This window comes from Cibotium barometz, chromosome 65 (assembly GCF_041138505.1).
Source record: "Cibotium barometz isolate CiBa-2024 chromosome 65, ASM4113850v1, whole genome shotgun sequence".
NCBI lineage: Eukaryota > Viridiplantae > Streptophyta > Polypodiopsida > Cyatheales > Cibotiaceae > Cibotium > Cibotium barometz.
In genome coordinates, this window is record NC_141110.1 from 17823827 (window position 1) to 17850953 (window position 27127).

The following is a 27127-nucleotide window of genomic DNA, read 5'->3' on the forward strand; positions in this document are numbered from 1 at the left end:
TGTGGCATTACAAGTTTGAGTTCTACTTTCATGCGTGTCTAAAATGCTTGGAAATTCTTGAACCCAACCAAAAAGAGAGACTTACAAGATATTTTAAGCATTTATGCAGCAGTAAATTAATGCATTCTTGGGTAGATCTGGCTCACCTATAATGTGATGCGTCTCCCCTCATGCATGAATTAATATGCATGCATTGCAAAGTCAATGAGAGGCTTCTTCCGTGCATGCCATTCTTTCCCTATCAGAACATCAAAACATGCTAGTTGATTGATATCAAAGGTGAGCTCCTCAAAGTAGGATTGAATGGTGAGACCAAGGCCTACAACTGTCGGTCCCAAATCGTTGTTCTTTTTGCCATCTTCTAGCTCAATTGCATATAGTGATATGGCGATGGTTGGGTCTTCAATTTTAACTTCTCGACAAGTTGAGACCTAACCACACTATGGCTAGAGCCCATATTGAAGAGTACCTTCATTGGTTTCCCTTCAATTGAACCCTTCAGTAAAATAAGTTCTATAAACTGGAAACTGGTAACTGCAACTTGCCTCTGAAGGTAAGACCATATCTGCAGCCATGGGCAACCGTTTCTCAATTGACATTGAGAGTATCCTAGTAGATTGCTAGGGTGTTTGCTCTGGAGTATCATTAATAAATCTTCCTCTAGATCATCAACGTGATCTGAATCTATAGGCTCAATGGTCATATTTGCAGCTATGCACTGCTTCTTCAATGTACAATCACGCCTTTGATGCTTGCCCATATAAGCATAGCATTAGCCTTCAATTTTTACTTTCTCAAACTATTCTGGAGTAAGAGAAGATATGCGGTCATTCTTTACTGACACCTTTCTCTTAACTCCTGCAAGAGTGCAAAGGAATGTACACTAGACACATAGATGTTTTTCCCTTTTTTCACTAGTGTACCTCAACGCTTCATAGGTAGGTCGCATAAAATGAGACTTGGAAATTTGCGCTACTGCCTAATTTTGACCCTTTCGACCATCTTCATAAACCAAAGCCATTTCTATAGATTTTGATAAAGTTTAACACTTCTCATGGCGCACTAATGGTCAAAGTTTATCATTTAACCCTAAGGTGAATTTATGAACTTGTAAGAAATTTGATAAAACTTGTAAAATTTTCATAAGCACCTCTCGATACTTGTCAACGTACTCTTGAATTGTAAGATTCTTTTGAGAGATAAAAAACCAAGTATTAAGGGCTCTACTCTGCTCATCTGGTGGCACAAAATTTTTTAATGAACATATCCTTAAATTCCTCCCAAGTATTTAGAATTGCCTTATCCTTTTGAATTTTTTTCCACCAAATGATGAGCCACATCTTGTAAATTATATGTAGCATGCTGGATTATAATGTGCTCATAAATGATATCACATAAAGTAACCACTTAGAAAGCCACTAATCTACTGCGTTAGTCGTGCGAGAAGGTAAAGTGCCAGTGTACTTTGGTGGTTTCAAATCCTTTAGTGCAAGTTTTGGTTTTAATCCCTTTTTCGGTGTACCCTCACGACTACCGAAGTGATAGGTATCCGAAGTCAGTTGAGGCACTGCAAGTGTTAACATAGTGCAAATATCATTCATAAATAAGTTCATTTGCTCCTATACGAATCATGCACTTGTTGGCGAAGAGGAACAGACTCCGGTGATTGTGGGGCACAGTGATTAAATTCCGTTTTAAAGCAATAATATGCAAGAAGCACCAAACAACAGAAAATAGAAAGAGAAGGGATAAGTGAGTCCCTTGGTTTCAAAGATGTCCAATGCTGATGTAGGTTGAAGCCATGTAGAGCTACATTTTCGTGGAGCGTGCCACCAATAGAAAACTTGCCGGAAACGTTACAGGTTTGCACATATGTATAGGTGCTACACATAATGAACCACCGGAGGAGAGATTTTTCCTCAGATTCACCCGCGCAACCTTTGAATAGAGAACCTTAGGCTTATTTTTTTTAAGAAGCTTTAGGTCAAATTTTATTTTAAAAAAAGAAACTGTGGCCTTCTCTCTCTCTTGACAATCGACGATGGCAACAATGGAAATCTTTGAAAAAGTACTTCAAAACTAACAACACATAGCTCTGCAGAAGCCGATGGCGTCTCTTGCTTTTTAAAGAAGAGGACGTCTTCTACTCCTGTGCATTGTTGGATTGAGAAACGCTTAAGAGGGGGCATGTAAATGCCTGGCTGTTGTGCTTAAACGTCGGGCAGCTCCACAGAAGGGATGTGCAGTAGCCTACTGGTTGAACAGAGAGGCGACAATACACTAAGGTACTATTGTTGCTGATAACGTCACGCTATTGTTGTGCAGGTTAGGATTGCCTATAGTTTTGTAAGAGAGAGAACATAACGAGCTCTCACTATCCTCAATGGGAATCCATGGATGTGGGTTGTGATGCACCTTGTTGTTGGACACAAAACCCTCCCTTCCAAGCTTAAACGGGCACCAAACTTTCCCTCATAATCATGAAGAAAATCCTAAGCTCTGATACCAAATGTCAAGCCCCCATGCAAGCAACCCTGGCTCTATGAATTATGCCTCATGTAAAAAATGTGAGAGAGAAGAAGAAGAGCTCCAAAATAGCAAAAATAAACCTAGCTTGGCATACCATGTGTTTAACCACCCAACCTTTATTCCAATGACCCCGAGCATTGAGTGTGTACCTTACCCTCATGCTACACATCAACGGTCTTTGGCCTACACAACTATAACCCATGAATGTTACCTATTCACACTTATTAATATAAGCAGTGATTGTCGGAAGTCAAAGTAGATGCTATGCACAGACTCACAGACAAAACACACACACAAGCTCAGAGAGCAATAGATACGATAGCAATAGCTGGAATGTACTCAATCACATATTGAGCGGGTGGAGTATAACGTACTAGTATCCCTTCGAGGACTGACATGGCTATTAACACACTAAGGGTGTGTTCTCATGGGAAAAAAACCCCTGCCCACTAGCACAGGGTAAAAAGTGCCCATGATCAGCTCTATTTACACCTGAACTTCCTGCAGGCAAAAGGCTAGTGAATGGCGTGAACAGATACAGTTGTCTCGACAAAATGAGATGCATGTCTAGAAGCAGCTTGTGTCCTTCCTAGCAAAGGTTCAGGAAGCTTGCTATCATGTAAAGTAGCCCAAAGCCAGCGCGGAATCCACTAAGAATCACGAATAGCTGCATCCTCTTCAATTAATGCATCACCCAAGGCATCCAGATTAAAGGGCCGCCGACTCGAAGCAACAGGGACACTGCCGAACCACCGAATCCGTTGATGGGTTGTAGCAGCATGTGGTTGAGTTCGAGGCAAAGCAGGCTCAAAGGAGTCAGCATAGTACCAAACAAAGGCAACAAGGTATCAAATACATCCAGAATTTCAAAAGGATGGTTGTAGCCGATAGGAAAGCATGGGTTGAGACGCATATTCATCAAAGACAGAAAAAACACACACACAAGCTCAGAGAGCAACAGAGATGATAGTACTCAATCACATATTGAGCGTGTACAGTACAGCATACTAGTGGCCCTTCAAGGGCTGACGTGGTTGCTAACACACTAAGGGTGTGTTCTCACGGGGGGAAAGCCCGTGCCAGCACAAGGTAAAAAGTGCCTGTGATCATCTTTGTTTACACCTGAACTTCCTGAGGCACAAGGCTAACAGTGATGTGCAATAGTATGTCGCCATTGGTTTTCCTAGCAATGCTTGTGTGTCCCATGTATAACTACCGTGTAAATTCCATGTATCGATGTGTACGTGTGCCGCATGTTGCCACCACGTGTAAGGTTCATAACAGCTCCCTCCCTCTCAGTTGCACCTTCCACAGCTTGCCATGCCTGCCATTAATCTTCTCAATGCCTAATGAAGCTTCCATGGTGCTTAATGGTTGCTCTAAGTCCTCCATCTCTACCAAGTTACCATTCACAAGAAGGGAAAAAGAAGAAGCATGATTTACAAGTCCACACCTCCATAATTCATCCACCTTAATCAAATTTTTAGCCCAAAACATGGCCAATCGTTGTCGTCCAAAATGCTCCAAAATTGATGCAATTTTCTTCAAAGTGAGCTCAAATCTTAGCCAAGTACCATATCTTCATGTCCACTAATCTAAGTATGCTTAACTCGAAAAATTTCATGCATAAATCAATATTTTCAAGAAAAAGTGAGAAATTTCAAGAAAATCAAGAACCTTTGCATTTCATAGAAATGTTGCTCAAATTTGCCAGGATCAAAGCCAAGAGCTTGATGCCTAAAGAATCACTAATGCAAAACTTAAAAGCTAAGATATGGAAAATCACAATGGAATCTTGCATATATCGAGAAGATAATCTCATACAAAGCTAGGATTCCTAAGTGAGTTAACCTCTACCAAGAGGATGGAATAGCCTTCCATAGGCCTGACTTAGGAAAGCCAAAGGCTTCAAGATTGTCAAAATATAGAATGTCCAGAAAAGATATCATAATGGCCCATGAGCTCCCTTTTATACTTAAGCCCATGACCATGATCCCTAAATTGAACTAATGAAGTTGCTACTTCATTACATGGCGAGACAAACGGTTTTAAGAGATACAACCTCCCAAATAGTGCCCATTTTCCCACTTATTGTATTTTTCATTAACGTCACCTTTATTTCTCTAAAAGAAAGTTTTTTGAATACACATGCATGGGAACTTTCCCTATCAATAGATGCATGCATGCTTTTTAAGGAGATCATTCAAATAAGGCAAATTTATAGATTTTTGACCAAAAGCGGATTTTTTAGATTAGATGATCAAACATTATGATTAAACTAGGAGATAATTTTATGCTTTTGGATATTTATAATCAAATCAAAACTCTAGGCAAGGAAGTTTATATAAGTGAGAGTCTTTACCATACATATATCTATAGTACACTTGTTCTATATGTGTTGAGTGAGCACGGCTATACATATTATACTATCAAAAATTAGGGTTTTTGGATTGGATTGAATGGATTTGGATGCTTCCATTACACTTTAATGCTAATGTGGACATGGAGATTTGGTGGTTTTGATCACTTGTGGCAATGAGGAGATTGAAAAGCGAAATATATGATGATAAGTTGTAAAATTGGCATGAGTCATGCATAATTGGTGAGTCATTCTATCATACTCTTTCTATTCATCCTTTTGATTCAGGCCAATTAGAATCTACATGAATGTGTAAGAGGTAACTTATGAAGAGAGTTTGATCCAAAACCTACTTTTTTCAAAAACCCTAATTTCCCAATGAGGTTGATTGAAATCCTACACATAAGAGAGGGAATGGGTTTATGGAAGCTTGAGAAACATGCCATGTGAAGGAATTTGTCCAATTTTGAAGATCAAGAGCAAAATTCCCAAATCTTGACCTAAATCCAAGAACCTTCAAGAAACCATTAAATTCTCCAAAGTGTCTTCATATGGTCATAGGATAGGATATTGAGAGAGTGTAGAAGCCCATGACAATGAAAAACTTGAGAAAAGGGAGGCAAAACCTTAATTTTGGAGGAAAACCTAATTTGATAGAAAAGGGAAAGAAACCCTAATCCCATGGTTTCAATACCAACCAATAGCATGTATGAAGAGAGAAAGAAGAATATGGCATCAATTTTTGCCAAAATAAGGTAGAATCCCTTATTTTGGTGGAACTCCTAAATGACATGAAACATGCAAAAGAGTTGGATCAAATGGAAGCTTAAGTGATGTAGAAGAAGAAGCTCCATAACATGGTTGAGCCCTATGTAGGTGTTTGGCATCTTCAAGTATCCCATGCAATTTTTGGGATGTAGCAGCAGGGATGCTTTTTGTGAAGTTCTTCAAGCCAATATGGGGCTCTACAAGACTCTCATGAAGTGGTGCATCACTTGGGGTGGGGTAGAAGCTTCAATAGTGAGCACAAGGAGTGGTAGAGAGCAAGGAAAGGAGTTTGCCATGAAAGCTTAGAAAGAGGAAAAAAAATGCAAACATCAAACTTGTCTTTTTTTGGGGAAAAAATCATTGAAATTTTCCCAAAGTCTACATGCATATGGTTACTCTTGCCGTGGATAGCGAAGTTGAATGTATTTTGCAAAAGAATCCCAAAGTATGAACATCCCCATTAAATCTAACAAAATTTCCCAAAATCTATGCAATTTTTTCTAAGAAAATTTAAAAAAATAGAGAAAATAGTGTGCAAGAAATCAATAATTTGCCAAAATCACATGTATCTAGATATTCATTTTCTTGCAAATTTCTTGCCCAAATTGAAAATAAAAGCTCCCATGATCAAAATCAAAGCTCTAATACCAAATGTAATGGAATCACTTGTGCACATGAAAGCCAAGAACAATACCAAATGTAATGGAGAATCACTTGTGCACATGAAAGCTAAGATTAGGGAAAATAGAATAATCACCATGAAAGCTTGCATGTAATCAAAGTAAAAATAACATATAAATTCATGATGCCTAAGTGGTTTAGCCTTTCGCCACCATGAGGATGGAAATAGCCTTCCATAAGCCAAATGTGTGTAAGCCAAAGGCTCCAAGATAAAGTTGCTAATTTGCTCAGGGGTGGTCAAGAGGAGTGCCTTAACTAATAAAGTTGCTGATTTTCTCAAGCTCCACTAGGAGTGCCTTTTGTTATTGTACATCCAATCATAATCAAAAGACTCTTTGTGCTTTTCATAAATTTTTTAATTTTATAATTTTCTATTCTAGATGTGATGATGAAGATTGAGACCCTATTGATGTAGCTATTAATGTAGGTTTTTGATATTTTAATTATTATATGTTGTTTTGTGCAGGTGTGTAAATGGGAGGTAAAGCCAGTGGTGGGCAAACTCTCCACAAGAACACTTGGGCTTTCACTAGGATCAAAGCTTCCCATATCAGGTTCCACCTTTTCTTCCAAATGTTCCTATCCCAGCTGATTCTCCAAACTTTATTGCAATATTTGACATTCTCTTCTACCCTTGTTCATTCACACCTACTTGCCCATCCGCCTTTACCCACACATCCTCCCTTATACAAGAGATAGCTCATATGTAGAGGCGATTTTTGTGCATTGTGGCCATGTGTGAGTTGTGTTGGAGTTGTTTACATGCAGTTATTTTTTGGGTAGATTTGTGCATGCATTAAGCATTTTTGGTGTTGGGTTTGAGCATCTTAGGTGGTGTATTATTTGTGATTGGTGGTCATTCACACACGACCATGGGCTATTATTTCTATCCTTCTTATGATCCCATGGTGCGAACTCTCATCAACAGCACTTTGATGCTGTTTCATATTTCGATCGTAGGAGATCCACTCATGCATGTCATCATGGCTCTACACTCATTACTTCGAGTTGCCATTTGGTGTCATGGTTCGCGTATCTTTTGCCGAGTTTACACATACCTTTTGCACTTGGAGTCTTAGATCTCTAGATCCTCATTCACCGACTTCATGCTATGATGAGGTGGCATACTCATGCCATGGTTGGATGTTCGAGTTGAGGGTTTGATCCCTAGTCAATTGAGGCATTTGCTTGATGAGGTGGATGTATGTGCTAGATGGTCTAGATGGTCTGCACATGATGACTTCATTGGCTACCGAGACACGAATGGTTCGACATTGTTCGCATGCGATGATTCTTCTCTTGGTGACTTGTATTAGTATCTTACACTCTTAAGCGTTACAATTATGTTCTAGCGAGGCAGAAGTATGCCATACCGATTCAAATAATGATGATGTATCATCACATACACATACACATGATGATATTAATACACGTGCACATGGTGATGATATTGACACATGCACATAGTCATGATATCATGATGTATGTGATAGTGATGCATGTGAGTTAGATCATGTGGACATGATCTCGAGGGTAAGGTTGGCACCGAGCATTGTGTTTGATACGCCTATGTCCACTAACCTTCCTAGGGATCATTTGCATGCATTAGATGATCATGAGGTTTTATTAGCGGATCATGAGCATTCGATTATGCATTGGATGCCCATGAGAATGATTAGTGATGCATCCATTATTACCAATGGGGTTGGTGATACTCCACATGTGTTAGACTAGTCCTCTAGAGTGTTCACGTGGAGACATTCATCATTCATCCAACTCTCTTAGTTCTCATAGCTTTCTTGGCAGCGTTCATGTGGATATAGCTCATGTGTTTGAGCAACCAAGCATTATACATGAGGGTAGTGATGATGACTTCATTGAGGTGAGACCTCAGTGTAGTAGCAGGATTACTCATTGAATGGAATGATTATATACGTGATGATAATTGTAAATATAATGATTTGGTACATGGTGATCATGCTTATGTACTTGATGCAAATCCTTCTTATATTGATGTTACATTAGATGTCTATAGGACTTTGACACATGACACATGTTGGAGACCATGTCCATGAGCTCGCATATGAGGAGGATTATGATCATGATGAATATGTTCATGCAGATTAGGCTTCTATGGATATACATGCTATGGATTATGTTTATGTGGACCATGCCTTGATTGAGTTGCAAGATGGTTCATGTGTTGATGGCATTGGTTTATTACCCATGGTTATTCATGTTTATTCATGGTGGATGCTATATAGATTAGTTTGGTTTAGATGATAAGGCATTCCATCATAATACATCAGTTTTTTATCCAAACATTGATTTGGATTACACGCAATCTTTTGTGATACTCATGGATGCCTATGCATTGATATAGATACCAATTGTGTGGCATTTACTTTTGGTCATGTTGGAGGTCATTTGGCAAGTATTGTGCTTATTCATGTTATAAACTTGGTGGCGAATTTTGGGTGTTTCCATTCGATCTTTCGATGGTGGAGCGTAGACACTTTGTGTTTGATCCAAGTGGTTATACATCTGTGGCTTAGGGTGATACGACTTACCTTTTTGACCCAAGTGACATAAGATCTATGGCATTCACTTTTGGTCATGTTGGAGGTCATTTGGCAAGTATCGTGCTTATGGATGTGACATGTCATCATGACACTTCATCTTTGATCCTCCAGACAGATATTCATGTTATTAACTTGGTGGCAGATTTTGGGGATTTCCGTTCAATCTTTTGGTGGCAGATTTCGGGGATTTCCATTCGATCTTTCGATGGTGGGACGAAGACACTTTGTGTTTGATCCAAGTGGTTATACATTTGTGGCTTAGGGTGATACGACTTACCTTTTTAATCCAAGTGACATAAGATCTATGGTTATGGTCAAGCTGATTCGAGAGGTCTTTTCTTCATTTGGCTTTTGTACCTGGCTTTCAATTTGTGATTCAAGATCTTTTCTTCATTTGGCTTTTGTACCTAGCCTCTTGCATATGTTTGTTCTACATGACCATCCCTGGATTTCGAGGATGATATCATTGTAAGAGGAAACAATTTGTAAGGAACCTAGGCACATGGAACTTAGGACATCTTTATATATGTGGGATTTGGGCACATGTGGGCTTGGGACCATAAAAGGCACATGGCCTATGTACTTTGATACCTTTTGATCTTTTGGACATAATACTTTGACTATCTTTGAACCTTTGGCTTACAAACATTAGGCTATTTCCATCCTCTTCGCAAGAGGCTAAACCACTTAGGCATCAAGGATTTGTATGTGATTTCTATTTTGATTTCACGGAAGCTTCCATGGAGATTACTCTACTTTCCCTACTCTTTTCATTCATTGATAAATGTGTGTTGTGGTGTAGATGGTGTATGTACTTATTCATTTTAGGATCTTCCTACACCTTGTGGAAGATAAGATCATGCTTATAGACATCATCAAGCTCACAGCATTATACTACTCAACACAACTAGTATCTCTTTGTATAGAAACAGTATACTTGTGAGCCTCTAGAGGTTTAAACGCATTGGATTACCTCATATCCTAGCCACCAGATCACCTCCTTAGATGACCCCATTTTTCCTTGCAACAAGTTCCTTTAATTAACCTTGTCCTTGACAACCAGTACTCCCACCTATGTTGGTGAAACCTACAAGCTTGCCAATAGTTTATGGAATGCTAAAGCCTTGACAATGTGTCTACACGAGGTGTATCTTTGGATAGAAGTGCTATGGTGAGGAAAAATCTTGCCTATGGTATGACCAATTGTGTGTATGCCCCTCTCCTATTCAAGTACCCTCCCTCACCTCCATTTGTACACAACTTGCCTAGCCTCTCAACATTGCATACCCTCTTTCCACACCCCAGTATCTAGACAACAAAATTGCACAAATGATTAACTCTTTTGAAATTTAAATTGTGAAAAAAAGGTACAAATTTTAGTTATATTGGGGTTAAGGAAAAAATGGCAAAATTTGTCAATTCTTGAAACAAAGTGCACAAGTGATTCCTTATTACATTTGGTAACAATCGATTCCCTATTACAGGGGGTGTGGCTGGAGGGCCATGGAAGTCCTTTCGCACATCTCCAAGAAAGGAACCAGTTGCAGCAGCCCACAACACTTCAAAATTCAGGCTCTTCGCTGCACCGAGCCGTTTCATTCAACTAGATCCAGTTCACTAAGTAGTCACCAAGCCATGAAGGTGAGGGCAGCATCAATCTTAACGAGGGAGACAGGGAAAAACCTCACCTCCACCAGCCCATGAAAGCACTTCACACCGTCCAAACACGAAGCGGATTCTTTCCAATGCACACTCAGCTTGGAGTGAGACAGATGGCCTGGTTTTGACAGCCAGCTTGGGCCCCATATCGGCTGTCAAAGAGGCTGCAGTAATGCATTCAGCTTAATAGGGCTTGCAATCTTTCACACAAGTCAAAAAGGTCAAGAAGCAAGACGAGGTCTGATAAACTGACTAGTCATAAAACTTCAAAAAAAAAAGAAACCAGGGCTGGTGCTCTCAAGGAATAGAATTGATGGTGGTTATAGGGAGTTAACGAAGAACCCAATATCTTTTTCTACCTGAAAGTAAGCTCATTGATCAAGGAGGGCACCAAAACCAAAAAAACAAGTCAGAATAGGGAGACAATGTAGAAGATATATATTAGCCGTTGTAAGCAAAAGTCATGTCAATTCCGCATCAATCAGACAGAGAAGCAGTAACTGCGATGTCGTGACTTTATAAATTCGCCAGCAACAAGCACAAAAGAGTATCTTCAGTTTCTATCAAAAAAATAATATATATATACTAGCAACGTCCACATCTAGACATTCGTTGGCGAGGACAAACTACATGGGCAGCTGCTTTTAAAAAATAAATATGCGATGAAAACACTGGAGAGCATCGTTTTCTTGGTGTTAATAATAAACAACGACAAGACAAAATGACACTGCTTCAAAAAACATTAAGGTCATAAAACCCTCAACTTGCTGATACAAGCAAGCATGGGCAGCACAGATAATATTAATAAAAAAAGACAGCCATGGTGTCTATATTCTCTCTGCAGATCATCATTGTTCGGTGATGTTCAATAGCTTGTTTTCTTAGCTCTCCAAAATGAGATATGGAAGCAATGATCATGCTCTGATTTACTTAGAGACAAAAGTGATGCACAGCATGATGATGGTGTTATAAGGGCATCATACCATGTAATCTCCTCGACTTTGTCACTCACTTTGACTTTGTGGCTTGCCCCTGTTCTTGCCATTGCTGCGGAGTGAGCGCCTTGTTGACCGAGAGGGCATGAATCTCCTTCATTTCTTCAGCGAGGGCTGTATTTACCAGGCGGTGACGCTCCAGCAGCCGCTTGCCCTCGAAGGCAGCCGACGCTATCTCCACCATGAAGCTAGCACCACAGCTGACAAAAAGAAACAAAGATGATGGTAAGCTTCCATGGTTACTATGATAACACAACGAAACAAAGAGTGCTACATACCCTCCGGATGTGTCGACAACAGACTGCAAAACCACACAACAAAACACCTAAGGTGAGTCATGGTAGAGGATCGACCAACGCCACCCAAACAAAACACTCTTTGCTTGGGTCGTAGCGTAGCATACCAGGAAGGTTGGGTTGAGCTTGCTGTGTAGGGCAGCCTCTACGATTTTCTTAGAAATGCCCATCGCCTCCACCACAACCCTAGGAGATAGGTGGTATTCTTTGCATTTAGCAGACCCGCTTGGCCCAAGCGTTCTTTTTTTCTTTTCTTTTTGGGGGGATATTTAATATATATTAGTTGCTGCCAATAATTACATCGAGCTTTCTTTTTACAATTTCAGGCAGCCCACCAACTGGGCATACTCCTTATTCCAAGATATCCACCAGCCTTTTACCACCTACCTGAGGCCCTACCTGTTCCAAGTCTCTCTCATTGGAGTTCAGTAGTTTGCAAAGGAGGTTCCATTTGCAAAGGAGGTTCCATCTTTCATCTTCCCATACAAAGCAGGACTAACTCCAAGATACATAGTAACCAAGTTGCATACAAGCTACCATCATAGGTTCAGTAGTAAATCCTTTGGGTGGAAGCTTTTCCAAAACACATTTACCAGCCAGCCCACACCTTCACCATAGGTCTAGTACCCAATGGATTTTCTATAAATGCCACAAAAGTGTATACAGGGTGCTTCTCCTTTAAATACCACCTCTTGGTCCTGGGTCCAGGTCCTGGGTCCAAACTTGGGCAGCCTGGTCTTTACCTCCTTGATAATGAATTCCTGCATACAAGTTTTTGGTTAGTTCTTCCTAGTGTGTACCAAGCTTGGTCTACTGTAAAGCAAGTCATCTGATTCTCCCATTGCATAGAGATTGAATTGCTTGGAGTGTGTTAGCATCATTCAGCTTGTTAGCAAAGTATACAGATTTACAGAGGTAAACACACTTATACATAGTTTCAATGATATTCAACCCAGTTTTCCCACCCTTATAAAACACTAAGTTATTTCTAGAAATCTAGATCTCCCAAAGGTAACCATATCTGATAATGTTAAATAACCAGTTAGTGACCTCATCAAGTTCTATCCCCTTTCCCAACACCCAATCCCCCCACAATCCCTGAACCCCCAAGATCTAGCCGCCTATTTCTCTATCTTAATCCAAAATCCCTTGATGGCTGGGCACCCCCAAAAAAGATGTCTCCCATCTTCCAAGGCTGTCCTACACCTTGGACAGCAGCCTGAGGTAAAGTTCTTTTGTAGAAGCTTGGAACCAACTGGTAAAGCCACTAGACATACTCTCCAAAAAAGGCCTGAAACTTCAAGGGTAGGTTGGACTCCCAGATGAGCTTCCATCTCTTTCTCCAGGTTCCAGCTTTCCATTTTACCTTCCAAGCTTTGTTGCAGTATACCACATTCAAATCTGATTTTCTCAGTTCTGTGTATAAGACTTTGGTTGAACCTTTATGCAACTTAACCCCATTGGACCACCCCAGTCTTTGAGCCAACTAGAGTCATCCAAAGCAGTGGATACCCAACCTTTCTGAAGCTCCCCCAAGATTTGATTGACCAGAGTTCCGTCTCTAGGTTTTCATCCAAATTCAATGACTAACTGATCAAGCTCTTTCCAACTAGCTAGGGTCCAATCCCAGCAATCTGCCAAGATTCTTAGCCCTTTGTTGTTCAAATTCTTTGCCACATTGATGTCTATCAAGGCTAAAGGTGGGTTAAAGTAATGGGACCACCAAATTCCAAGATTGAAGAAGGAATTGCATATTACTCTTGCACAGCCATCCCATTGTAGAAGATATAACATCTCCTTCCATTTTCCACACATGAACCTACATAGTGAGGAGTTTGTAATCTTGAGAGGAGTAGAGGAAAACAACTTGTTTCTCCAATGAAGTCCCATCCACATCCCTCTTTGATATACAGAGGAGTCTTCAACAATTTCTCTAAACATTCTGGCCCATAATTCTTCTTGGGATAAGCATTTGGGTAAGAGCAAAGCAATCCCAAACCCCCATCAGCCTTAGGTAGGCTTGTTTTATCCTATGCTAGCATAGTAGGTGCCCTCTTTGTATTGCCTTTATTTCTCCAAAGGAATTCCCTTATGGGGCTCATAATCCTCTTCCACGTAGCTTTTCCAAAGTTGGCCACTGGAGCCAAGAACATGATATAAGCATTCAGAATTGTGTTGCAAATAGCAAGTCTATCATGAAAAAGGACTCTCACACCTTCCCACATTTTGAGTTTCACCAGAAATCTTTCAATGGCCCACTCAGAGAGTTGTTTATTAATAACATCCACACCAAAAGGTACCCCCAGATGTCTGAAAACCTGGCCCCTCCTAATCACCCACACCCTCATCTATGAATATCAAAGTCATTATCCTCTGTCAGGCTAATCATTTTAGTTTTCTGGATATCACACTTGGACCCAGAGGCATCAACAAAATCTTGGACAATAGATAAAGCATGTCTCATGTTATCCCCATCAGCTCTAAGAAAAAACAAGGAGTCATCAGCAAAACATTGGATGATCAATTGCTCCCCATCTTTTAACTTCAGACCAGTAACCCAGCCTTTCTCACAAGCCTCTTTTGAAGCAACAATAAGGGGATGGGAGGCAATGGCAAACAGAAGAGGGCCTAAAGGGCATCCTTTGTCTAACATACCTTTTGATTTCAAAACCCCAAACTATTCTACCATTTAAAAGAAGACTAGAGTATCCCCTAAAGACAGAGTGTATATGCAAGAAGCAAACCTAGGGCCAAATCCCTATTTCTCTATTACTCTTGCCACATAGGACCAGTGAATCCTATCATAAGCTTTTTCCAGATCAAGCTAAAGCATTATGCATTTCTGGTTAGTTCTTATAGCTACATCTCTCCCAATCATAGCAGCCAGAATGTTGTCATGAATGGATCTGCCCTTTATAAACCCATGTTGTTTCCTAGAAATCACCTTCTGAATCACTGGGATAATCCTTAAGGCTATGACTTTGGCCATGATTTTATATACCATTGTTAAGAGGGTAATAGGTCTCCAGTGACTAAATCTGTAGCAAGCAACCTGTTTTGGGATGAGTTTCACCACCCCCTCCTTCAGGTCTTTATCCAAGACCCCCATCCCATGACTGAAAGCATGGCTGCACATTTTCCAAATTATATCCTTCATGGAGGGACAAAATGAGATGAAAAACTCTACAGAAAGACCATCCCACCCTGGAGACTTTTCCTTGCCCAACTTAGTAATAGCTACCCAACATTCATCTTGTTCTATGTTCCTTTCCAGCCAATTGGTCTCTCTTGCATCTATACTATGCTTTACCAGTCTAATAATTTTGCTTTCTGCACTATACCTTGCTCTGGAAGCATCTTCCTTGAGACTCAAAGTGGCACCTAAATAATCTACCCATTTTCTGGCCACCTCCTCTATATCCTGGATCTCTACCCCATTTCCTGGCCACCTCCTCTATATCCTGGATCTCTACCCCATTTTCATCCCTAATACTTCCCACAATCTCCCTATTGTCTCTCTCTTGGGTTAGCTTGAATAAATGTCTATTAGGTCTCTTATTGGAGGAAAGGCATTCCTTTTGAAAGCACCCAATTTGCACCTTGCTAGTTTATCATCTTCTTCTTTAAGGCTTAGCTAGCAACTTGTGTATAGGCTGATTTCTTCCTCTGAGAGTTTCCCCAACTATCTTTTCCTCTGTAGAGCTTCCAATTAATCACTCCACTTCTTCCTATTCTCTTTCCTCTCGTAAGCTCTCATATGACTCCTAGCTTCTCAATAGCAAAGGCCCTCCAGACACCTTCCCCAATGCCTCTTGTCCTCAATCTACTAATCACTTCTTTAGTGCTTTTTATAAACAGCTCATCTTTCAATAAGGAGTTATTTATCCTTTACTTTTGGTTGGGAAATGTTGTAGTTTCTCATCATTCCCATTTCCAACATGCCACCCCCATATTAAAGGCATATGGTCAGACATAACAGAGAAATTATTTATCCTATTTTCCTAGGTATGAGTTACCCAAGAAGCTTGGTGACTTAAAAAAACTCTATCCAATCTGGAAGAAGAGCCAAAATATTGTAAACTGAAGTATGTGTGTCCCGGGTCATTCCTCCATTCCCCAAGACTCCAACCATCTACCAGGCCTAACCTTCCTCTAAGTTCTCCCCATTTCCTCTTCTCCTACCCCATTAGGTGAAAAGATGCAGAGCTTGAGCTCTTGCAAGCACACACACACACTCACACAAACCCTAGAAGAGAACACACACACACTCACACAAACCCTAGAAGAGAACACACAAGGTGAGAGGCTAAAAATTCTTCTTCTTTTTCACACAACAAAAGAGGTCTACAAAGAAGATAAAGTGACTAACACACATAATAGAGTATATACAAGCAGTCCATAATGTGAACATGCTAAGTAGAGTGGGTAGGTGTGGACTAGTCGGTGTAGTTCAGCTGTAGAATCTCTGGCAAAGATATGTTGGTGCCAGCTACCAAATCGCCAGCGATGTAAATGTCAAACAGTCATGTAGGTGCCTCGTGAGTGTCAGCTCATGTTGAGCTTGACATCTTAACACTCCTCCTCAAGCTCAACTCCAGCTCAAGAATTCCAAGCATATCTTGAAATCTGCGCAGCTTCTCAACTCCCAAGGCCTTCATGAAGATGTAAGTGAACTGATCCTATGTGCTAACGTAGATCAAGTCAATGTCGCCTACTACCAAGACTCTCTCCCTAATGAAGTGGTAATGTACCTCAATGTGTTTTGTCCATGCATGGAAAACTAGGTTCTTGGCCAACTGTATATTGCTAAGATTGTCACAATATATGATAACCTTTCTCTCCACATGCAACCCCAAATCAGGTAGCTTGCGTAACCAAGCTACCTCACACGCTGCCACCGCAACTCCTCTGTACTCGACAAGGCAACTGTGGGCTTCTTCTTGCTACTCCATGTCACAAAACAGCACTCCCCAATGAAAACATAAATCCATTAGTAGATCTCCTATCTGAGACACTACCTGCCCAATCTGCATCTGTGTACCCATATAGCTCCAATGGTACACCTGCTGCATAAAACAATGCATAATCAACAATGGCCCTCAAATACCGAAGTGTGCATCGCACATTGTCAAGATGTGGTTTACGCAAAACATGCATAAGCTGGCTCTATAAGCCAACAATGTAACTCACATGTGGCGTGCTGATCGTGACATAGATCAAACCCCCCACAATCTTCATGTACATAGTGGGATCCTCCAACACATAATCTGCATCCATACTAAGCTTGCCATTTTGATCTATTGGCACTGAGATTGACTTACAATCATCCATCCCACACTTGGACAACATGTCCAATGCATACTGTCTCTATGATAGCCAAATATCATCACATGTGCAAATGACCTCAATTCCCAAAAAGTAGCACAGATCTCCTAAATCCTTCATCTCAAACTTCCTTTTGATAAGACTTTTCACATGCTCAATCTCATCCAAGTTGTCACCCCCAATAATAAGATCATCTACATAGATGGTGATGATCACAATACCTTTATCACTCTTGCATACATACAAAGAGTGGTATGCATCTGCCATATGAAAACCAATAGTGACAAGATACTCAGCAATCTTGTCATGCCATGCTTGTGGAGCTTGCTTCAGCCCATACAAAGCCTTACGAAGCTTACATACATACTCCGGGTGACCTATATCCTCAAAACCAAGTGGCTGATCCATATGCACTTCTTCTTGCAAGTCACCATGCAAGAATGCATTTTTTTACATCCATTTGATGTAAAAACTAGCCTTTAGCTGTAGCCACCATGCACTTCTTCTTGCAAGTCACCATGCAAGAATGCATTTTTTTACATCCATTTGATGTAAAAACTAGCCTTTAGCTGTAGCCACTGCAATCACAAGCCTCGTAGTTGCCATCTTTGCAACCGGGGCAAATGTCTCCTCATAATTAATCCCATGTCTCTGCGCATATCCTTTAGCTACTAATCTAGCCTTGTACCTTCTTAAGCTACTCTCACTGTTATGTTTCACCTTATACACCCACTTACAACCAATAGCTTTCTTGCCTTTAGGCAATGGCACTAAATTCCAAGTCTCATTTCCATACAATGCATCCATCTCCCAACACGAAGATGTAGGCCATTGCAAATCCTAAAAAAGGAGATTGTTTCTTCCAGTTGCTTTTCAACTGTGCAATTGGAGTGTAAAAGGGAATGTTGTTCTCTCAAAGGACAAACTCCATATACGCTCTTCTTGTGTGATCCCAAAGAGGTTTCTAACTCAAACTTTTGTGTCATAAAGTATTTCTTAATGAGAAAAGTAAAGTTTTTTATATTAAACTAGGAAGATATTAAACTAGGAAGAAGGAGATATTGTGTTTGATGATCACCACCAAGTCAAAGGATGTCATTGCTGCATTTGCACAGTTTGGTGATGCTTACAAGTTTAGGCTATACATGAAGAAAGACATATATTGGGACTATATACTTCAAGGCAAATCTATCATTGAATGATTGAGGGTGTAGCATGATACCCCCTAGATTTGAGGCCTTCTGTAAGAAGAAAAGACAGTTACCCACACAAGATGCCTTCCTTGATCTCAAGAAGGATATGAAGAGTGTACTTGATGCAGATAAGCAACCCAAACTATAGCATTCCTCATGATGCCTAGCCTTTAGGTAGTCATTAACATGTGGAATATCTATTTTCTTTCACTCTTGATTATGATAATTACTTTTGTATCAAATTTTTTGATAGTAGGTGGTGTGCTCCTTGTGCACCTCGTTGGTCTTAAATGTTATGCCACCAATTGTTCAAGCATGGACATATAGACAGTGATGAAAACACGTACCTTGCCTCTTTTAAGGATAAGGAAACTTCATGGTGGAAACTAAATGTGTGTCCATGATGGTTGGACTATCCACTTGGAAAGAGACATCCCATGGAGGAGGCTATGTGTGAAGGTGGGTAATGTGATCATAAAACCTTAAATCCTTTTTACATCTACTTGTAACTCCTGAAGGATTCTTGGTTTTTTGTGCAAGTTTTTTATAAAGAACATAGCTTATCACCAAATGGAGGAAGAGGAAGCTCCATTTAAATCCAATAATGGGAGATTGGGAATCTCCATTGGAGGAGGGGTTAGTACAACAAAGAACATTCGCTCCTTCAAGGTATAGTCATTGTTGATGGTATAACCATCCATGTGTACAGGATCAGGATAGCTAGAAACATCACAATAAACAAGCTCTTGACAACATCTTTCACTCCTTTAAGATTGTAATCTTTGTTACTAATGGTATAACCATTCATGTTTACAAGATCAAGGCGAAAACATCATCTCATAAGGAATGCCACAGTAAACAAGTTCCTGATTTTAGCAAAGAAGGAAGGGCACCTACTACACACTCATGTGGTAACATACCTTCCCTTCTCAATACATTGGGAAATTATCCCATTAGAGGCAATGTGAGAAGAAAATATTGTTTATCCCTTGATGTAGGTATTATCGTTCACACATATGTAGATGTTCTTTATGGAGATATCGTAGATGTTCTTTATGGAGATATCGTCTCTTCTTTGTTGAACATGATTGGCCATTTGATATGTGAAATGAACATTATCTAGTTTGTGTTTGTATCATGTGTTTCAATGCATCTGGGAGGTCTTATGGATATGGGGCTTCATAGTTATGTTTAAAAGTCTTATGGATATGGGGCTTCATGCATACATTTAAAAGTCCACATAGAGAGGAGACTAATCTATAACTTGGGTGGGGGACTCATCCATAAAGTCAAACTACCTTTCAAGCTTAAATTAAGGATTATTTGATTTCATGATTATAGAGTTTCTTGTAAAGGTTAATGAATAAAACCTTTCTTAGTGATTAAATCCATGTATTGAGGTAGTGAACATTATCTTATGTGGGTTGACTTTCCACTGGGTTGGGGTTGGAGCTTATGGATTCTGTTGCATGACTAGAGTGAAATGTTTTCTCTTTTAATCTCTCTTTTCAAGAAGCAAGCTTTATAGCTAGTTGGAGTTTTCGATGTCTCACGACATGGGCTTTGTTTTTCTCTTGGTTGTCTTTTGGTGGATAAGGTTTTGCATGAGCATGTGTTTTCAGGTGTGGTAAGGTTTGTATTAGCGCTGCTTCACACAACGAATGAAGGATGGTATGTTACCTATGAAACTCTCCATGGTATATAGCCATGTGAAGAAGCACGGCTTTGAGATTCACCACATTTATATGGTAATGTTAGATGTAGGATATGTGTATGATGAGGGGGGGTTAAAAGAAAAAACCTTTCTTGCCATATCATATTCACATGCCTCATTCATATAAGATTGTATTTTTTAACATGCTTCCCTCTCTTAGAGGTACATAATCTCATCATGGGAGTCTTTAGGTATGCAAGATTCTTGCTTCCAAATATTATCACAAGGCTCAAGAGTAGGTGGATGGGGGGGGGGTTCTTTCCATGGTCATGTAGTGTCTTGACGGAGTCTCTCCAATAAAATTCATTAGAGAATACAGTGTGCGATGGGATCACATATGTGAGGAGGTGCTGAAAGATCCGACAACTTATATAAGTAAGAAAAGATAAAGTCCATTTTACCTAAATTAAAAATATGTTAAGCTTGAAGTTTTTAAAACCAAAATTAATTCTAATAGGATTCATAGTAACTTTTGACATGGCAAATGGATACATAACACATTCATGTAGCCCGACGATGATAGATTATGATTGATTTTTTTACTAGGTGTGGAGGGGTGTGGGAAGGCAAAGCAAAGACATCGCCTTTATATTGAAAAGGATAATTACATCTTCCAAACACTACTCTTGTATCTTCCATGTGATCGGAGTGAGTAGTCTTTTGTCATTATTACATTGAGACATTATGACTTCCATCTATGTATTTTCTTGTGGCTTGAATTAGCTTATGTGGTTTCTTGTGATGGATAACAAACTGTGTGATTTATTATGGGTTTCACAAGAGGGAAAACAAACTTCTCCTTTGGTCTATTGGTCTACATAGTCACTTAAGGTCTTTTGAGAATGATAAATAGTAGTATATTATTCACTATGCACAAAGCTATTATATAAGATTTATAGTATAATATTTACAATATATGCATAGAGATACTACTTATAAAGACTATAAATTGGAGCATTCTCTTGATATATTTTGATGTATCTTTGTGCATAGAGCTCTTACATTTGAAGTAAAGACTAGGCATGTATATGAATGCTAGGATATGTAAATAATGTGTGAGTGTGGATATGCATCATGATGTGTAGTTGTGCATTGGAATCATTTCTCTTAATGTATGTCTTGTGATAGTAGTCATGTTGTATGCTTTGAGTTGTGTTGATAAAATTGTTCCTCTATCAGAGTCTATGGGCAACACTCCAAAGGTCATGTTAGACCCTGACTTGAAAAATTAAAATCATGTATGCTTTGAGCCATGTGGGCATGTACCTCTTTATTGGTATGTATGCATATGTAAATTAACATATGTATGTATTGTTTGCATACCGTGTGGTATGTACAAGAATGAAGGGGCAATGCAAAAAATCAAATCGTGAAAACTATTACCCCAAAGTTGTGCACATTCTTAAAAACTTGGGAAAAAAACTATTATGCACCTTTTTCATAAGCATTAAATATCTGAGATGTCTCATAAAATTGCCCAAAAAAACTAATAATAAAATTCTCTCAAACAGATTAAGTTCATATATGCACATCAAAAAATTGTGTTAATCATGATTAACATAATTTTTATGTAAATCATGATTAACATAAATTTTCGAGAGAAAATTATGTTAATCATGATTAACCTCCTTAATCAAAACATTTCTACTATGTCCTTTCTCTTTGCTTGGATTTTGGGCGAACTTATGAGCTTCAATCTTCATGGGATGCCAACCAAGTCTTGGGGGTTGGATTAAGCATGATTAAGGCTACATATCAAGCTTAATTTTACAAGCTTTCATGAAGAATGCACCATCGTGAGGTTGCAGCCATGATTTATTGATTTCACCTGTTGATTCATGGTTCTTTTGAGAGTATTAAGCATGTCTGATGTTTAGGAACAAGGGGATGCTGCTGACCATGAAGGATGGCACAAGATTTTGACGCTTGATGTTGTGATTCCAAACGATTGGAAGCTACGTGACCTGTGCGCACGACTATGGAAGCCATCTCAATGATTTATGGTGTTTAAGGTGCATGATTCGTGGCGATTTGGAGCTTTTGAGGCTGCATTTGACCTACATCAAAATTTCATGAACTATGTATGCCATTTCGCCTCAATGGGGTTATGTGGGAGTAAGCATAGGCTTGCTTAAGCTTAACCTAAGCTAGGCCAAGCTTAAGCTTGAGGTTATGCTTCGAATGCTGTAAAATTTTGATGGATTTCAGCCCATGACGTCCTCACATCTACAAATCTCTGCTGTGTGCAATGACACCTTCAAGTATTCCTTATGCTAGTGCTAATCACCATTTACAAATCTAAATAATCATTTTCATGCTATGCCTTATAATCAAGTTTCTCACGGTGAATTGAAAAAGGGAAGTTGCAAAGGATTGATGATTACGCTTAATCAATGCATTCTAGCCTCTTGAATTCCATTACTCTAGCTTAATCAATGCATTCTAGCCTCTTGAATGCCATTACTCTAGCTTAATCAATGCATTCTAGCCTCTTGAATGCCATTACTCTAGCTTCTTGAATGCTACATACAATGAAGGTTTGCATTACCTTGAGTTGGGAGCTTTTGCATGGTTAATTTCCACCATTGAAGTGATTTTGGAATGCATTACTTGAGCTCTTGCTTAGCTTAAGCAATAAACAAGCATCACACTTTTGGTGGTCATTGGGCCATTGGAATTTCCAATTGGCATTTGGTTGATAGCTTGATCATTGATGATGGTGGCTATGGAGTAAAGGTAAAGGGCTGAAGTGATATACATGAAAACAGTGAGGTGTGGTTCCATATTGTTGCCAAATACTAGCCTAAAGCAAGCACATGCATGTGTCTACATGGGCCAATGATTGCATTGATCTTGGGAGTTCCAACTTGAAACTAATCCTTGCAATTCATTTGCCTTGTGATTCACATGATGTTGGATGCTATTTGGGATGTTGTTTTTGTGGTGATTTGGGGTATTTGAGCTACTTTGGATGATTGGGGGAAAGCATTAGTACATGCTCTTTGTAATGGATAAAATGAAAACAGCATGAGTCATGCTAAACACATTGTAAGTACTCCTACCTTATCTTTTTGAAGCTACATTCACATACACCTCACTTGTACTCTCACTTCAATTCCTAGTATCTAGTATGCTTGTGAGGGTACCTCGGGCATTGGAGAAGAGCCCCGAGGGGGAAGCATGGCATGAACTCTCCCTATCGTGAGTGCTTTTGGTAAAGCGGCAAGGAGGGGGATTACTTAGATGTGAAGACTTGGCCCCAACTTGTGCCTAGATTCGAACTAGGTACGAGAGTGGGAAGGCTTGGCAGGGAGATTAGCAAGCATAAAGCGCTCCTTCGACACACACTCGACTATATTATAGCCAAGGCTATGGAAGCCAAATGTCACTTGATTGAGCATGCCATGGATACTTGATAGTGGTCAAAGCATAAGAGTTTCATGAGCAAGTGTATGCTTTTGATAGTGATTACTTGGGGCATTATATCATGATTGGACATCGGGCAAATGGTTATGGATTTTGATTGAGATTTGGTCCAAATTGCGAGGAGATTATGGTAAAATTTTTGTGAATTCCCTACACTCTACAGTGTGTACAAAAGTGCAATTCAGTCCCAATCTATTCAAGATATCTCAAGGGTCTTTGGAAGCCTTAAAAGGGCATCTTAAGGTAAACCTAACAAGCCATCAAGTGGTTGATTCGGACACCATCTCAGGGTGCAAATGGGATAGTTTTATCAGATTGAAAACCCTAATTCAATAAAAAATAGTGCAAACTGAATTGAAGGTGTTTACATAGCCTAAGAGCACTACCTAAGAGCTTCCAAATGAACCAACAAGTTCCCAATTCCATTACCGTTTGGATGGTCAACCTCACATAGTTGACTTTCAACTAAAAGTCAAAATAGAGAGGTATAGGGGTGCTCAAAGTGGTGATTCAGGGTGATAAGAGTGTTCCTCTCATTGAGACAAATGTGGTAAGCCTTTGATCATTCAATTCTGACATCGGTAGCACCAAAAATCCTAATTTGGTACCATAGGTGACCGAGAACAAGAAGGAATGCCTTTACATGACATGAGTGATCACATAGTGAATGAGGGCATATCAGGGCACATAAGTGGAAGTACACAAGTTTCTTTGGAGCACATTACTTTGGAAATGCTAAAGGTTACTATCACTAAAGCTATGAAAGGATGCACAAAGGGATATTTGCTTCCAAAACAGTGAACTTTTGAGGCAAAATAGTGAGCATATGTGGCAAAGCAATGTTCTCATGGAGCAAATGAGGGCTTCAAGAAGCTTGGTGATGGGATAAATGAAGTACAAGGGTGTGTGAAAAAGATTGACACTTCTCTTGATAAGAGAACAAGAGGCTGGTCACAACCACAAAAATCATTTCTAAATCCATCATCTTATGGGCTTAGTTGTCATGGAAATGTTGTATTTGAGGTGAAAACTTCTAATGGGAACACTCAAAATATGAAGACATCATTTCAAAAGAACCCAAAAGATGTTTCTCATGTTGAATCACCATTGTCAAAGCCCTATGGAGGAAATGAAGAAAAGAATAGGCAAGATTTGATGGAGTCAAAACAAAGGGAAATAGCCATAATTTCCAATGATGATGATAAAGAAAGGTATGCACGGTTGTATAATGAGGTCATACACTCTAAGTTGCCAGTCCTTGACAAAGGATGAATTTGTGGATCATATGACTTCTACTCCTATTGGAAGCTTATGGTTCACGCATGGTGAACCATTTTTAGAAGCTTTTCTCTCTTTTGATGGGGAAGGAGTCAATTGTATATAGCTCAAAGGAATAGATTCGCAATTAGGATGCCTACTTTTGTGCATTTCCATGCAATTAGGGGGACAAAGTGAAGCAAGTGACATGCAAATTTGGAGGCAAAGCTAGATAATGGTGGCTACAAGTAATGCATGAGTACAAGTGGGATTGGGCGAATCTAGCCTCCTATGAAGTGGTGCAAAACTGTGGCTACTCAAGAGCAATGGAGCTTTAGGGAAAAATGCATGCCACTATTACATGTGGATTCATTGCCTAAGTATGCCGAGGAATATTGGTATCTTTCCTTCTTTATGCCTAACATTGAGGAGAAGGAGATCATAGGTGGATTTGTGCAAAAATTAGCAAGGAGTTTATGCAAGTGGTCCAATGCATCATGGATATTGACAATGACATTGCTCTCAATGAGATCATGTTGTTAGTGGAGCTCTTCTACACGCGTACCCTGTCTATACATGGGCTTTCTACTAGGAGTTCACTTCAGTCCACATCTCTTATGGGAAGCCCTTGCTATGGGGATACTTTAAGTGATGAAGGCGATGCTAATGATTTATGTCAAGTGGCTTCAATGCATGTATGGATGGCTGAAAATGAACCAGTGGGGATAGCCATGAAGATGCAACTGTTGATGGGGAAGATGAAGAACAAATGCATGGATCTCTTCTTGAGGAGAATTGTATGGATAAAGATGAATGCAATGAGACTCTTCTTGATGAAGGAGACAACCCCTTATGAAGGTCTTCATGGTGTTGCATTACATGAGGAAAATGTGGTTGCTGACCATGAAGATGTGGCACATGATGTCGATTCACAAAATGATGGTGTGGATGAGAGCAATAATGTGATTGATTGTGATCCATATGATAACATCTATGAGGAAAATGCTTTGGGTGTAATGATGATGATGATGCTTTGGTTTATGGAAGTGATTCGTGGGTGGACTTTGATGGCGGATCATTGGTTGGTGATGACACTTCCAACCATGATGTTTCATACCCATTTGATCCTGGCATACATGGAAAGCTGCTTGATGTGGATTCATTTCCATATGCATGCATTGCCAGTTAAAGCGGATGGGTTTCCATATGACCCGAGTAGATACTATGTATTGCCACTTGAAGCGGATGGGTTTCCTTTTGAACCATGAATTTCTTGAAGTCAACTTTATTGATGTGGACTTGGTGTGGGGGTCACCTATTACCTTATGCTTGAGTCTTCATGAAATGAGTACAGTTGTATGGTGTCTTTGGACAGCTATATGCATGGAATGGGATGATGGCATGAAGGGTGTCATTGCTGCAAATTTACTGTATATAGATAGCCATGGCCATTGGTGTACTTCACCACTCATCAATCAAAGCTCAACAAGACTCCATGGGCTTATGAACATCATAGGGGGCAGTCCATATGTACATCAAATAAGTGGATAGCTCTATGTGGAGTTCTGTTGTCTGAAGCACTTTTGGAGTTGCAAAACAAGTGTACTTTCATATTCATGAGAGAAGTCAAGAAGATTCCCAACAGCCCATACATTGCTCCATACATGGTTTTGACGATGAAAGCTTTGGGTGGGAATGGTTTGTAAATGAACGAGGCTTGGAATTAGACATATAATGAGCCCATGGGCATTGTTATGGCTGGGCAAGTATGGAGGCCCAACATTAATGAGTGTGAAAAGGTGGGCAAGTATATAAGTGGCAAACTTGTCAGAATTTAGTACATACATGCCAAAGTGAGAACGTACATTATCACGTACAAATGCATGCTCACAAGTTCCTAGCTATGCACATTCTCAGATCCCCACACACGTTCCAAATGTTTTGAATGCATAGCTTTTACTGGGACCTAGCTACACATGCTCCCACCTCACTTAGCCATATAATTACCTACTCAAAACGCGCATACTCAACTTGTGAACACACATGTTCACAAGTCCAACAGGGACAAAAAACTTAAAAAGTTTAGTTGAATCTAGAATATCTAGGACTGCTACTGGTCAGGAGGGGTGCTCTTAGCTGATCTCACCATTACATGAACACAAGGTTAGGTAGGATTTTTGGACTTAATCCCATGATTGATGAGAGTGTCACAAAAATGACACCAGATCAAGAGCATCCTCCTCAAGAGGAATCTCCTACACAATTCATAATCCATGGAACCCCACATGGAGCTAAGCAAACCTAGAAACCAAGCATTCAAGCCATACATGAGGATGCTAGTGT

At 39.8% G+C, this 27127-nt stretch overlaps 1 protein-coding gene across 2 annotated transcripts; it reads right to left on the reverse strand.

Annotated features, from left to right (window-relative positions):
* Window positions 1-11293: 11293 nt before the first annotated feature.
* On the reverse strand, window positions 11294-12109 carry LOC147602989 (protein BOLA2-like). 2 transcript variants are annotated; one of them, XM_086797185.1, is made up of 3 exons: window positions 11977-12109; window positions 11852-11874; window positions 11294-11773 (listed from the first exon to the last, which is right to left on the reverse strand). In XM_086797185.1, the coding sequence occupies exons 1-3, from the start codon at window positions 12037-12039 to the stop codon at window positions 11587-11589; spliced, it is 273 nt and encodes a 90-aa protein (XP_086653311.1). In that variant the 5' UTR covers window positions 12040-12109; the 3' UTR covers window positions 11294-11586. The 2 variants fall into 2 exon arrangements, with proteins under 2 accessions (XP_086653311.1, XP_086653309.1); XM_086797183.1 differs by having other exon boundaries at window positions 11852-11898; window positions 11977-12105.
* Between the last annotated feature and the right edge of the window lie 15018 nt (window positions 12110-27127).

Coding starts and splice junctions, on each gene's coding strand:
- LOC147602989 (XM_086797183.1), bottom strand. CDS start 12,039: ATGGGCATTTCTAAGAAAATCGTAGAGGCTGCCCTACACAGCAAGCTC. Junction 11,899..11,976: donor AGCTCAACCCAACCTTCCTG/GTATGCTACGCT, acceptor GACTCACCTTAG/GTGTTTTGTTGTGTGGTTTT. Junction 11,774..11,851: donor GTTGTCGACACATCCGGAGG/GTATGTAGCACT, acceptor TCTTTTTGTCAG/CTGTGGTGCTAGCTTCATGG.